Source organism: Schistocerca gregaria, chromosome 3 (assembly GCF_023897955.1).
Source record: "Schistocerca gregaria isolate iqSchGreg1 chromosome 3, iqSchGreg1.2, whole genome shotgun sequence".
Lineage (NCBI taxonomy): Eukaryota > Metazoa > Arthropoda > Insecta > Orthoptera > Acrididae > Schistocerca > Schistocerca gregaria.
This window is the reverse complement of record NC_064922.1, coordinates 904732143-904745298: the sequence shown is the minus strand read 5'-3', so window position 1 is coordinate 904745298 and position 13156 is coordinate 904732143. Positions and strand designations below refer to the sequence as shown.

Below are 13156 nucleotides of genomic sequence, written 5' to 3'. Positions count from 1 at the left end.
TTGAGCAATACAGTGAAATCCCTGTAGCGTGCTTTTGCATCACACATAGCTTACTCAGAAAAGTTAAGGTAGGAATTTTCATCACTCCTGTTTGTAATTGGAAGATATGTTAGGTGATAATAGAAGCATTTTACCCTCTCTCTTAGGTCACATAGGAATCGTGCGGTACTGGTGGAGTTTTGCTGAATAGTATTTCATTCTCTTTTAAAAATTAAATGACATTCAAAGCCATATTGTTTCTCTGCTTGTCTCATTTTACATCTAAAATGCAACTACTCACATCATTGCAGGTTAGTTCGACCAGGTGGCTGACCAGTGCATCCAATTAAATGCACTGGTAAAGCTGTTATCCCGCATCAGCGCTCAGTCTATGTGAATGTTAACATAGAATAAAATGTGTCCCTATGCATCACCACTCAGTCTACGTGCATGTTAACACAACATAAAATGTATTCTTATGATTGTACTTGACTGTACTAGACATAGCTTGGCTTCCGCTCTACATGAAATGAAACCCAATCAGATTCAAGTAAATGCAGAAAATACATTGTGTAATGCGGACATCAGGTTTACTCTTTTGATGGATACAGTATAGGCCTAACATCAAAACACCACTAACAGGCAAGTGAACAAGTAATGACAGATCCCATACTTTCTATAGAGGAGACAGGGTTCACAGGAGAGGATAACTGTACTTGAGGTATCTTTTGTACCAGTACTACAGGTACAGGACTTGTGACAAAGCAAGCTGGGGTAGTTTGACTTCCCCTCTTGTTTTGCAATCTGTCTCCCTAAAATTCATTTCTTCACTTCTAACTAATTACCACTAATATACATAAGTATAAACTGCATTTTCATCAAAGAGAAAGGTTGGCTATTGTTTTTAAAGAATGTAACAGCAGATCTAATTTTGTGCTTAGTTTTATGTACGTAATTGATTTTAAAATTTATTTCAACCACTCCTAGTTAATACTTTGTCATAGGGTGAAATCAGTAGTTATTTCATAACTTAAATTCTATTGTTGATTTATAAATAAATACCGTATTTACTAGAATCTAAGCCGCACTTTTTTTCTGGTTTTTATAATCCAAAAAACTGCCTGCGGCTTCGAATTGAGCGCAAAGTAAGCGGAAGTTCTGAAAAATGTTGGTAGGTACCGCCACAACTATCTTCTGCCGTCAAATATTGGTAGTGCTACACGGGCATGCTTTGCAGGCACAAAGATAAATACTGGCGCTAAAACCTCTGGGTCAGTAAATAATTTTGTTTAAAAAAAGGTGGAAGACGAGCTTTTTTCTCTGCCCCGAGTTTCGACCACTGCATTTTCATACATTATCCAACGAAGTACATACAAATTAAGTATTGTTCATCTTTGAATTTAGCAGCATTTCAATGTACTACGAAAATCCGACTGGCAAGACTGTTTGGGATGTTTGTCAATATGGCCAACTCTATGTTCTGAATTTTTTCTTACCTGTGAGAAGAGACGGTTGCTAATAGGAACTTTTATGAATTGTGGATCACATGCAATATTCTCATCACCATAAGAATAATACGAATATAAACATTTTTCCATGTATTCTTTCGTGTTTGCTGCTATCTCATTTAAAACCTGTCTGCCTAATAAACTATGAAACTAGAGTGAGACAACAGCAAACGTGGAAGAATATACATATCATGTCATGTTTATATTCGTATTATTCTTGTGCCTAATAGTGACACAGTCAGAAATGAAGTACAGCAATTGACTAGATTTTTAAGTCTAAGATGACTCTAATTTCTGTGCAGAATGTAATGTACTAAAGAGGCGTCTGCAAAGATGTTCAAATGGAGAAAAATTTTCGCTAAACTCTCGTTCAGAACATCTTCTACCATACGCATTCTATTATTTGTTTCTTGTTGATCATTATCAAAGAATGCATTTTTTCCCCCCTTGATTTCGAGTCTCATTTTTCAGGTGCGTGTTAGATTCGAGTGTGGCTTAGATTCGAGTAAATACGGTATAAAGTCCGTACTAATTATAAAAATTTGCGGGAACAACTAATAGCATTCTTTGAGTATTTATTTGGCTCTATTCGAAAACATTTTAGCGAAGTCAGCTCTTAATTAATGCCAAAAAAATTACCAGTTTTGTCAAAAGTATTGTTTGCATAACTATATTTCTTTATTTCACCATTGAAAGAAATAATCCGGCCTAACCCTTGTAGAAGAGGAAACTGCTAAAAAGAAAGAATTTTTCCAGGTTTTCAATTAATTGAATGAGGCATGTTTTGACTATAATTTCTGTAAATTAAACATTAAACAATGTGTAGTTTCGGCACCTATTATTGTGATGATATATAAGGGCCCAATTTTTGGCCCTGAGACAGTCAGTCGACGGCCGAGTTTCAGACAAGAAACCTGTGTTGGTTGGAACAACAACAATGTTCAACTTAACTGTGAAATAAGTGTAACAAAAATAGGCAATGTGTTAATATAATGACAGTGCCTGTTAAATTTATTTGAAGGACTGTGAAGTAAGTGGTTATACTTTTACTGTTCACAGATATTCAACAGTGAACTATGGTAGCAGTATGCTGATGTTTGCCAGAAAACAATTAATGAGGCTTATCGTAAGTTAAACAATAGTGCACTGACCATTTTAACTGTGTATATTGGGGGGATGTGAACAGTGAAAGTAAAGAACGATAAAACGCAGCTATGCAACTGTCAGCTACATCATTTAAAGTAGGTGGTGTTGAACTTCCAACCCCATTTTTCAGCCAGTATAGCAACGCAGTACGTCGTCACCATGGACGACCAACGAGGAAATAAAGCAGGCGAATGTCACAGGCTCTCAGGAGCTGTTGTAACGCCATGATTTACAGCAGTGCCAATTGTTTGACAGTAGTCTAGTAAGGATGATTTCCAGCTGCTTACGAATGTCAACCAACTCAACTGGTGTTCGAGAACAACATCCCAGTGGGACTGGCTTTTGCCTGGTGCAATGTATTACAGGATAGTGAACAAATAACTTTAAACTAAGCTTGCTGATTATCTTTTATATCTGTGGAGCTACAAATATAACAACTTCCCTACAAGAATTGAAGCAAATACACAAAAGGCAAGATTTCTATTAAGGAAACAGAAAAACCTGTGGCAAAAATCACTAGTTTTGTTAAACTTTTTGAGGTTAAATATAGTTATTAGCAAACTTGAAAATAGAGTAAATTTACGATAAATGTAGATAATGTATGCTCCTCTTCAAGGGAAAACTAGATGTAAGACAACATGTTAGTTAGAATATCTGCTACAGTAACTAAATCACGAGTGTCAGTTTACTACAAATTAGATTATCCATGGAGCATTTATAACTTCCAAAAATTCCCAAAAAATGTGCGTTTATTTGAACTGATATACAATGAAATTCAGGATGATTTATTCTTTGGCTGTAACTTTGAATCTAAAATGCTGATTTGCTATGAAATAAGTTATCCAAAAATATTCGTACTCGTAACTTACAAAAATGCATTTTTGTAAGTGTCCAAAAATCCTCAAAAATAACCTATTTCTCAGGTAATTATACAACAAAATTAAAAAAAACATGTGTTCTGAATGAGGATAGGTGTACTGTCTTCAAAAATTTTGACAGAGTACAAGTAAGTCTAAGCCTACAATTGATGATAACAGTAAGAGTTTATCCCGACATTTGTGAATTTACGAAATTTCACAATACATCACAACACAAACAGTTATTGTTACAATCAAAGAAAGATTATGCAAAAGTGATGGAAACAGTAAAATATGTGAATCTGAAATTTCAAATCAGCACGCAAATTTGCACATGCGGTCTTGCACAAAGGAAAATAAATATAAATAAACATGCAAACAGCACAGATTTTTTTTTACTTAGCTGTTTTACACCAATGTCTATACTGGTGTGCCAAAGGAGAATGCTACAACTTGAGTTTATCTCAGTCAGAATCTGGTAAAATGTGTAGCACAAACAAAGCACGACTTCTGCCTGTTGCAGCTAACAATGAATAACTAGTATCATCAGAATTGTCCAAGAGCTTCCTCTTGATGGCTCTCCTATGCTGTCTGGCCATCTTTGAATATATTTTAATAAATTATCTGAAGACACGAGCCATTCCTTGTCCAAACAAAGAACGATTGCTGGAGTAACTTTGATGAGCCCCATCTTCTGCAGACCTTTGCCACTTTTTTATATGGGCCTGATTGCGCAGAGCCTCATCTTCTGCGGACTTTGTCACTTTGTTATACGGCCTTAAATATAGTTTTGGTACCAGTTCTACATCACATTTCACACACTCATTTGGATTCTAAGTTCGGCCACGAAGTAGAGTAACATCTGCAAGGTCTTGGAACATTGGTTTTAATTCGTCCGTTATGGTATGTGGCAAATGATGTTTAGTTACATTGCCTCTATTCTACTTGCATCAACTATCTCCTCCTCCTGGATGCAGCTCTCGTTGGAGATTTTCACTGCTTAAAGCCGAGTGAAAAAATACAGAGCCCTGGCTGTTCTTCTCATTAATTCTGCATGTCTTGTATTTTATCTAATTGCACTTCTGAATATGATCTATAGCAAAATCTGTCAGTCAGCTTTCCATCCTCAATTTCTTGCCATTCATGCTAGTGTTGAGCTGTTGAAGTCTTGATCCCAACATTTTCTGAATGTTGCCAACAAACCCTAGTTTTCAATGTTCATGTTCTTCCCTTGGTCCCTCACTTCCCAATTTCTTTGAATGCCTCTGAATCATCACTCCAAGATAACAAATGTATGTAAAGTTGCATCATTTTACTAAATGTTGATAAATACTCCTTACTCCAGCAATTTCCATACTAAAACTTGAATCAAATTTGCTACACACTCTCCCTCATGTTTATTTTTCATTTTATCCTTGCATCTGCACATCTTGGAAATTACTTCCACATCAACTTCCTTGCCAGTGTCCACACTTGTAGCCATTACAATGCCATTCAGAGATATGTGGCTTCCCTTCTGCCAGCTTCCCTCAAAAGCTACAGACAAGTCCCTGTTATTATTATTTTCAACAACAGATCCCTCAACAGCACCTTTCATATTTTCTTGTCAGTGATGAATATATCAGATTTTGAGGGTGGAGCATAGAGGTTCATCACACCACATAACATGGCACTGCAGCCCTGCGCTTACCTACATACTGTAATCCATGCACCACCAGTTCAATGTGTATATCACATAGTTTACCTGTATCTACAGTAGCATGAGAGGAATTGAAAAAGATAACAATGTGTTTGCAATAATTCCACATCAACTCTAATTGACAAGGAAGACCTACATATATGTAGCTCTCAGTGAAAAATATTTTCTACAGTGTTCCTGAAAGCATCTGCTGATAAAAACACATTAATCATATCATATTTTGTAGTCCCAGTTTTTACTTTCTTGTATCATTTTTCCATTTCGGTTAGTAGCTAGTTTTCTTTTTGAAGCACTTTCAGATGTAGTGACAGGAGCACCACAGTCAATGTACCACCTACTACCAGTGTAGAAGTTAGATGCAACTGGGACATCAAATACTGACATGAACAATGCATTAGAACAATACTGAGTACCCTTTACTTTCCAGCACCAACGTAAATACTTTTTAAATACCTTCAGACTAGGTCTTGGCATGTTCTTTTTTTTTTTTTTTAACCTCAATAACTTCACCAAATATGTGTTTCACAACAAGCACATGGATATAGCAAAATTTAAAAAGAGCGCAAAACTGATTGTCAACTGTCTTGTAGTGTAGCCAACAGAGAAGATAGTTCTACTATGATCCATTAAATCTCTGGCAAGGCAGGCTACATCAGTCATGTTTTGTATCTCATAAACACAGTATGGAATATCATGTGCCACAATTTTTTTTAAAACTATTGAGGATACTTCTATCCACATCATCTCAATATTTTATACACAATTTTAAATGGGAGACGCTAAACATTTTGAAGATACATTTTCCCAAAAATTGTTTTCCTCATCAAAAAACTCATTCTGTATACCCTTAAGAAATGTAAGGGAAAAACAAGAAGTTAAGCTTTTGTGTAAAGCTGGCACTGGCAAACTAACTGTCAGCAAATAAGCAAGTGATGTTGTTGTTGTTACTGTTGTCTTCAGCCCAAAGATTGGTCTGAGGTAACTCACCATGCCAGTTTATCATTTCTTCTCCGATCAATTACCTTAAACTAAATTCATTTGAATTTCATTGGTCACTTGATCTATTATTTAATTTCCAGCATTTTTCTGAAACACCACATTTCAGTTAGTATTATATGTAATTAAAAACATAACTTTTAAGGGAGGGGGATGCACCTCCATCTACATATATACTCTGCTAGCCACCAAGCGATGTGTGGTGCAGGGCACAATTCGCGCCAAAGTCAGAACTCCCACCCCCCCCGTAACACACAAGGATCGCACGAGGGAAAAATGACTGTCTGAACGCCTCATTATGAGCTCTAATTTCCCTTATCTTTGAATTGTGATCATTGCGCGATTTGAAAGTTGGTGGTAATAATATATGCTCTACATCCTCGGCGAAGATCAGATTTCGGAATTTAGTGAGCAGCTCCTTCCGCTTAGCGCGTTGGCTATCTGAAAGTGTATCCCACTTCAAACTTTCTACGAGATTTGTAATGCTCTAGTGATGGCTAAATGTACCAGCCATGAATCTTGCTGCTCTTCTTTGGAATCTCTTGAATCAGACCCAACTGGTATGGGTCCCATACAGATGAACAATACTCTAAGATTGGATGAACTAAAGTATTGTAAACAATTTCCTTTGTTGAAAGATTGCATCACTTCAGGAGTCTACCAATTAACTGCAATCTAGAGTGCACCTGACCCGTTACTTGCGTAATCTGATTATTTCATTTGAGATCGTTTCGAATAGTCACACCCAGATACTAGAAGGATGCTACCGCTTCCAAAGACTGGGCATTTATTTTGTACCCATACATTAATGGGGATTTTCGCTTTGTTATACACAATAGGTTACACTTACTAATATTGAGAGATAACTGCCAGTCATTACACCACACATTTTTTTCTGCAAATCCTCATTGATTTGTTCACAACTTTCATGTGATACTAGTTTTCTGTAGACTACAGCATCATCGGCAAACAGTCTAATGCCGCTGTCAATACCATCAACCAGATTGTTTATGTAAATCGTAAAAAGCAGCGGACCTATTACTCTGCCCTGGGGCACACCTGAAGTTACGCTTGTTGCTGCTGAAGTCACCCCATTCAGAACGACATACTGCTTTCTGTCTGTTAGAAACTTTCTATCCAACCGCATATGCCACTCGATAGACTGTAAGTGCGCACTTTTTGGAGCAAGCAATAGTGCGGAACTGAGTTGAATGCCTTTCGAAAGTTGAGAAATATGACAACAACCTGGGAGCTGGTATCTAGAGCTTGTGCACAAAGAGGGCCAGCATGACTGCTGTTTCCTAAAACCATGCTGGTTTCTGCAGATGAGCTTCTCAGAGTCTAGAAAGGCTATTATGCCTGAACACAAAATATGTTCCACGACTCTACAACAAATTTATGTCAGTAAAATTGGCCAGTAATTAAGTGCATCCGATTTTCTACCCTTTTTATAGATTGCTATGACCCTGGCCTTCCAGTCCCATGGAACTTTCTGCTGTTCCAATGATCTCTGATAGATGATGGATAAGAATGGTGCTATATTTGTAGTATAGTCAACATATAATCTTATGGGGATACCGTCTGGGATAGATGCCTTCCTGTCATCTAAACACTGTGTCAGCCATCCTTGCGTTTGTTCGATAATTGAAAGGGGAAATGGTGCTGCAGTCCTCTATCGTAAATGAGTTTTTGAAAGCTAGGATTAGGATTTTGACCTTCTGTTTATCATCATCCATTACATTACCTGTACAGTTAGCAAGAGAAGGTATTGAATTATTTGTAGCATTCATAGATTTTACGAACAACAAAATTTTTTTGGGGATATTTTTAGAATCTGCAGATAAAATATTGCTTTCAAATTCGTTAAAAGAATCTCTCATTGACCTTTTGACAGCTTCTTTCATTTCGCATAATTTCTGTTTGTCAGCGGGGCAGTGACTACATTTAAAACGACTGTGTAAAATTCTCTGTTTTCTCAGCAACTTCCTAATGTTTGTCGTACCAAGGTGGGTCCTTTCCCTTCCCTATATTTTTGCTAGGCACATACTTCTCTAGCACATGGTGGACAATACATTTAAATTCCGACCAAAGATGATCAATATCTTTGAGTCCTGTGGTGAATGCTTGGAGCTGACTATGAAGATATTCATTAATGACACTTTTATTTGCTTTCCCAAACAAGAAAACTCTACACTGCTTCTTTGCCCTCTTTTTTTGTAACTCCCATTGACACAGAAGCCACAATGACATTATGGTCGCTAATACCTTCTTCTAGATTAACCTGAGGGGATGTGCTGCTCGATGAAATAAATTACTAAATGTAGACATTGAAATATTGCAGCAGAACTGAACAGACCACCCTGCATCTATACACTACTTGCTGAAATCAATATCATTTCTCAACTCTCTTTTCAACTTGTGGAAAAACTAATTTGATTATAATCATTTAAGATATATTACACTTAACAGTTTTGCCTCATCAGACTAAACACAGTTTTGGAAATTACAACACAGAAAATGCACCATGAAACATAAGGGAAGAAACAGTGCTGTGCTTAATTAATTTACCTGATGCTGCTGTGGAATACGACTCTCAAGCACCACAACAGGTAAATTTTCATGATCATCCTCAGTAGATGTTGCAACAGTGACACATTCTGGTCCCATGGGAGGTCTGTTGGCACCCAATTCAGTCATTTCCATTTGCTGTTGATGCTGATGATGGAGCTGATGCTGGATTGCCATTGGGTTTGGCTGTAAATGCTGGTGTTGGGGCTGCTGGTGAATGTGGATTTGTTGTTGCTGCTGCTGCTGTTGTTGCTGTTGAGGCTGCAGAAGTTGTTGCTGGTGTGGATGTGGGTGTTGATGCGGATGCTGCTGAGGTTGTTGATGCTGCTGATCGATAAATTCTTTGAAGATATTGCGACGCAGAGGTTCAGGTTGCCGCTGTCTTTTTATGCCTGTGAGACGACGTAATTTGGTGAAAGATCGTCGAGAAAGAATAGGCATTGGGGTCACAGGACCCTCTTTTCCATCTGGTACTTCACAAAGTCCTTTGATTTTTAGTTGGTCAGCTGTTTTCAATAAAGACTGCAAAGCAAAGAGCAAATGGCTGTTACCAAAACAGTCCTCACAACTATTTATAAACATACATTGTTATTTATAAATAGAAGTAAAGCTTTCATAAAGACAGGACCTATAAAATGCAATGGTTAAAGCGTTACTCAGCAAGGTGAATTGGTAACCCAGCTGTTGCAGGAACTAGCTTGCTCCCACAACTAGGTACAGTCACATTCCAATTCAAAGCAGCGTACATTGTTAGCTCATAGTATGGATGTGACAAGTGCTCCTGAGCGACAAGTGCAGAAAATACCTTCACAGGAAGCCATGAGAACCTGCTGTTAATGTCATTAATTTTACTGACAACAAGAACAACATACGTGTGATAATACCAACAGATGAGTCACCAGCAAGCAAATGTTGACAAGGAAAAGTTAAGTAGATCAGTGGTGTGTAAATTACGGAAGGATGGACATGATGCTGAGTGGAACAATTTTCTAGTATGAGCCCAACACAGAGCAAGTAAAATGCACACAATAATTATTTCACTGTTGGTATAGATAAATGTATTATTAGGCAGCAGTGTCTGAAATATTGGTAAAAATTGTTCCATCTATGGGATTTGATTTTAAAAGGTGTCTTAATAAGTGAGTCACTATTTATTTTTCAAACACTCAACACTGTAAATACATGCTAAAAAGTTACAGTATCTGACAAGTATTGTTGAACAACAGTGTCATGCAATGTTCCATCACTGTGAATACATAGTTTTGTTTCATGGTCATTTCTCCTCTATGACTGTAACAGAGAAACTAGTGGACTGTAATGTAGAAATGGATAGAAAAATATTAAAAATACACACAGGAAGTCAAACCTTTGGCATTAACTGAGAAACACCAACCTTTCCTTCTTCATTCTACTGACTAAATTTTGCAAGAAAATGGTTTCCTACCTACTGCTACCATATCATCTAGTGTTCATTCTATAGGATTGGTCTGCAATCTTGCAAAGAATAAGGTCTGTAATCATATGTCAAGTATCTCACAATCTAGAGCATATAAAGAATGGCTGACACTTTTGTTGCTAATAAACAAACTTCATGTATCACCTTGTCCGATGTAAGCCTTTCAGTGTTAATGATACTTTATTGACTTGCTTTTATATTCAAGTAGCTTTCCAAGCAACGGAAAATGACACTGTTATGAAAAGGATAGATTGCTTCTCACTATACAGGGTGAGTCACCTAACATTACCGCTGGATATATTTCGTAAACCACATCAAATACTGACGAATCAATTCCACAGACCAAACGTGAGGAAATGGGCTAGTGTAATTGGTTAATACAAACCATAAAAAAATGCACGGAAGTATGTTTTTTAACACAAACCTACGTTTTTTTAAATGAACCCCGTTAGTTTTGTTAGCACATCTGAACATATAAACAAATACGTAATCAGTGACATTTGTTGCATTGTAAAATGTCAATTACACCCGGAGATATTGTAACCTAAAGTTGACGCTTGAGTACCACTCCTCCGCCGTTTGATCGTGTGTATCGGGGAGCACCAAATTACGTAGGGATCCAAAGGGAACGGTGATGGACCTTAGGTACAGAAGAGACTGGAACAGCACATTACGTCCACATGCTAACACCTTTTTATTGGTCTTTTTCACTGACGCACCTGTACATTACCATGAGGGGTGAGGTACATGTACACACATGGTTTCTGTTTTCAATTAGGAGTGGAATAGAGTGTGTCCCAACATGTCAGGCTAATAGATGTTCAATGTGGTGGCCATAATTTGCTGCACACAATTGCAATCTCTGGCGTAATGAATGTCGTACACGCCGCAGTACATCTGGTGTAATGTCGCCGCAGGCTGCCACAATACGTTGTTTCATATCCTCTGAGGTTGTAGGCCTGACATGACGGGACACACTCTATTCCACTCATGGTAATGTACATGTGCATCAGTGAAAAAGACCAATAAAAAGGTGTTAGCATGTGGACATAATGTGCTGTTCCAGTCTCTTCTGTACCTAAGGTCCATCACCATTCCCTTTGGATCCCTACGTAATTCAGTGCTCCCCAATACACACGATCAAACAGCGGAGGAGTGGTACTCAAGCGTCAATTTTAGGTTACAATATCTCTGAGTGTAATTGACATTTTACAATGCAACAAATATCACTGATTACGTATTTGTTTATATGTTCAGATGTGCTAACAAAACTAACGACGTTACATTTAAAAAAACGTAGGTTTGTGTTAAAAAACATACTTCCGTGCATTTTTTAATGGTTTGTATTAAACAATTACACTAGCCCCTCTCCTCACGTTCGGTCTGTGGAATCGGTTCGTCAGTATTTGATGTGGTTTACGAAATATATCCAGCGGTAGCGTTAGGTGACTCACCCTGTATAGCGGAGATGTAGAGTCGCAGATAGGCACAACAAAAAGACTGTTATACAAATAAGCGACTCAATATGTCTGCTGTATGCTGAGTAGCAATCCATTCATTTCATAATACTGACAAGTAGATTTTAAGTTTGCTTCACACAGCTCAGTAGAGATCCTTCCAGACCTTTCAACTGAGAAAAACTGTTGAAGTGCTTGCCCAGTACTGAACCCCAGGTCTCAATATTAATGGTCAAAATCATTGACCACTAGACCACATTGTCAGTTTGCTTTTGCTGCTATAATATTAGCCTTTACTCTTGTGATATTAGAAGACCAGAAAGACTAAGTATAACACCAAAAAAGCGAGTGATGACTATCGTACTCTGATAGACGAGGAAACTGAAAACATAATAAAATCAGTCAGCACATATTCAAACAAAGAGTCAGTAGCATAATTTGTGACAAATGGCAGATGATAAATGAAAAACTCCACTGTGAAAGATAGTGATAGATCCAGGGAAGATAATTTTATGGATACTGAAAGCGAAGCGTCATGAACACCTAAGGTGAGAAATACTGTATGTTCTGTTTCTGACCTTAATCTAAATGGACACTTCATTCAGTGGTATGTAACGACACACGGTGTGTGCATAATAGTAGTGGAGTGTACTCTGTTTGCTACAACCTCTCCCTGCTTCTCAAGTGTAATGGCCAGTTCACCAGTTCAGTTTGCAGAGTGGCACTAGTAGGAGCTACTAGCAAAAGCACGAAACGAAAGGGGAGGGTGGGGTGCAGTTGTTTTTATTCTGCAGACATATGTAGCCATTTTCTGCAAGGTACAAGGTGATAAACAGAAGGATTAAAAAATGAAAAGAATTAAAATCAAGAAAAACAGCTGTTGTTGCTTAGTAAATAAATACACCCTGCAAGACAGAGGTAAAGGAACCTGGTACTAAGAACTATAAAATATAACATAGCTCCAGAATGATACACTTCTCTTTTGCATAAGTTTGTATTTACTATGTTCCTGTGTAGATTCATCTTCTGTCTAGTTTCATGTGTGTCTATATCATATGTGTGTTTGAAGATATTTTCCTTTTTTAAGATGCTCCCTTTTGTGAAAATTAGTATTTCATATATATACAAGCAAGGCAGTGGCAATATTTTCAGTTTTAAAAAGGGGTCTACAAGAACCCTTACATTAAGATTTTTTTATCACCCTTATAATCTTTTTCTATATTTTAAATGTTTTTGTAGTATTTGTGGAATTCCCCTAAAAAATTATTCCGTACATAAGTAACGACTGTATACTGCAATGATACATTGTCAGCACTGATGAGCAGCTTGTATTTTGAGTGAGGATCCTAACAGCACATGCTAGTGAATTAAGTCTCTTATTTAAATTGTTTAGGTGTACCCCCGACTTCAGATCTGTCTAAATATGTACACCTAGAAATTTTGTATGACTGACCTTCAACACATTCTTTCTTTCGATAGTGAAAACAGGG

The 13156-nt window shown here is 37.4% G+C and overlaps 1 protein-coding gene across 1 annotated transcript in view; it reads right to left on the bottom strand.

Annotated features, from left to right (window-relative positions):
- Window positions 1–13156, bottom strand: part of LOC126355226 (protein bric-a-brac 1-like) — a 208681-nt gene that overhangs the window by 95747 nt on the left and 99778 nt on the right. Inside the window, exon 4 of the mRNA XM_050005485.1 lies at window positions 8754–9275. Coding sequence (XP_049861442.1) covers window positions 8754–9275 — 522 coding nt within the window. The remainder of the gene's footprint in view (window positions 1–8753; window positions 9276–13156) is intronic.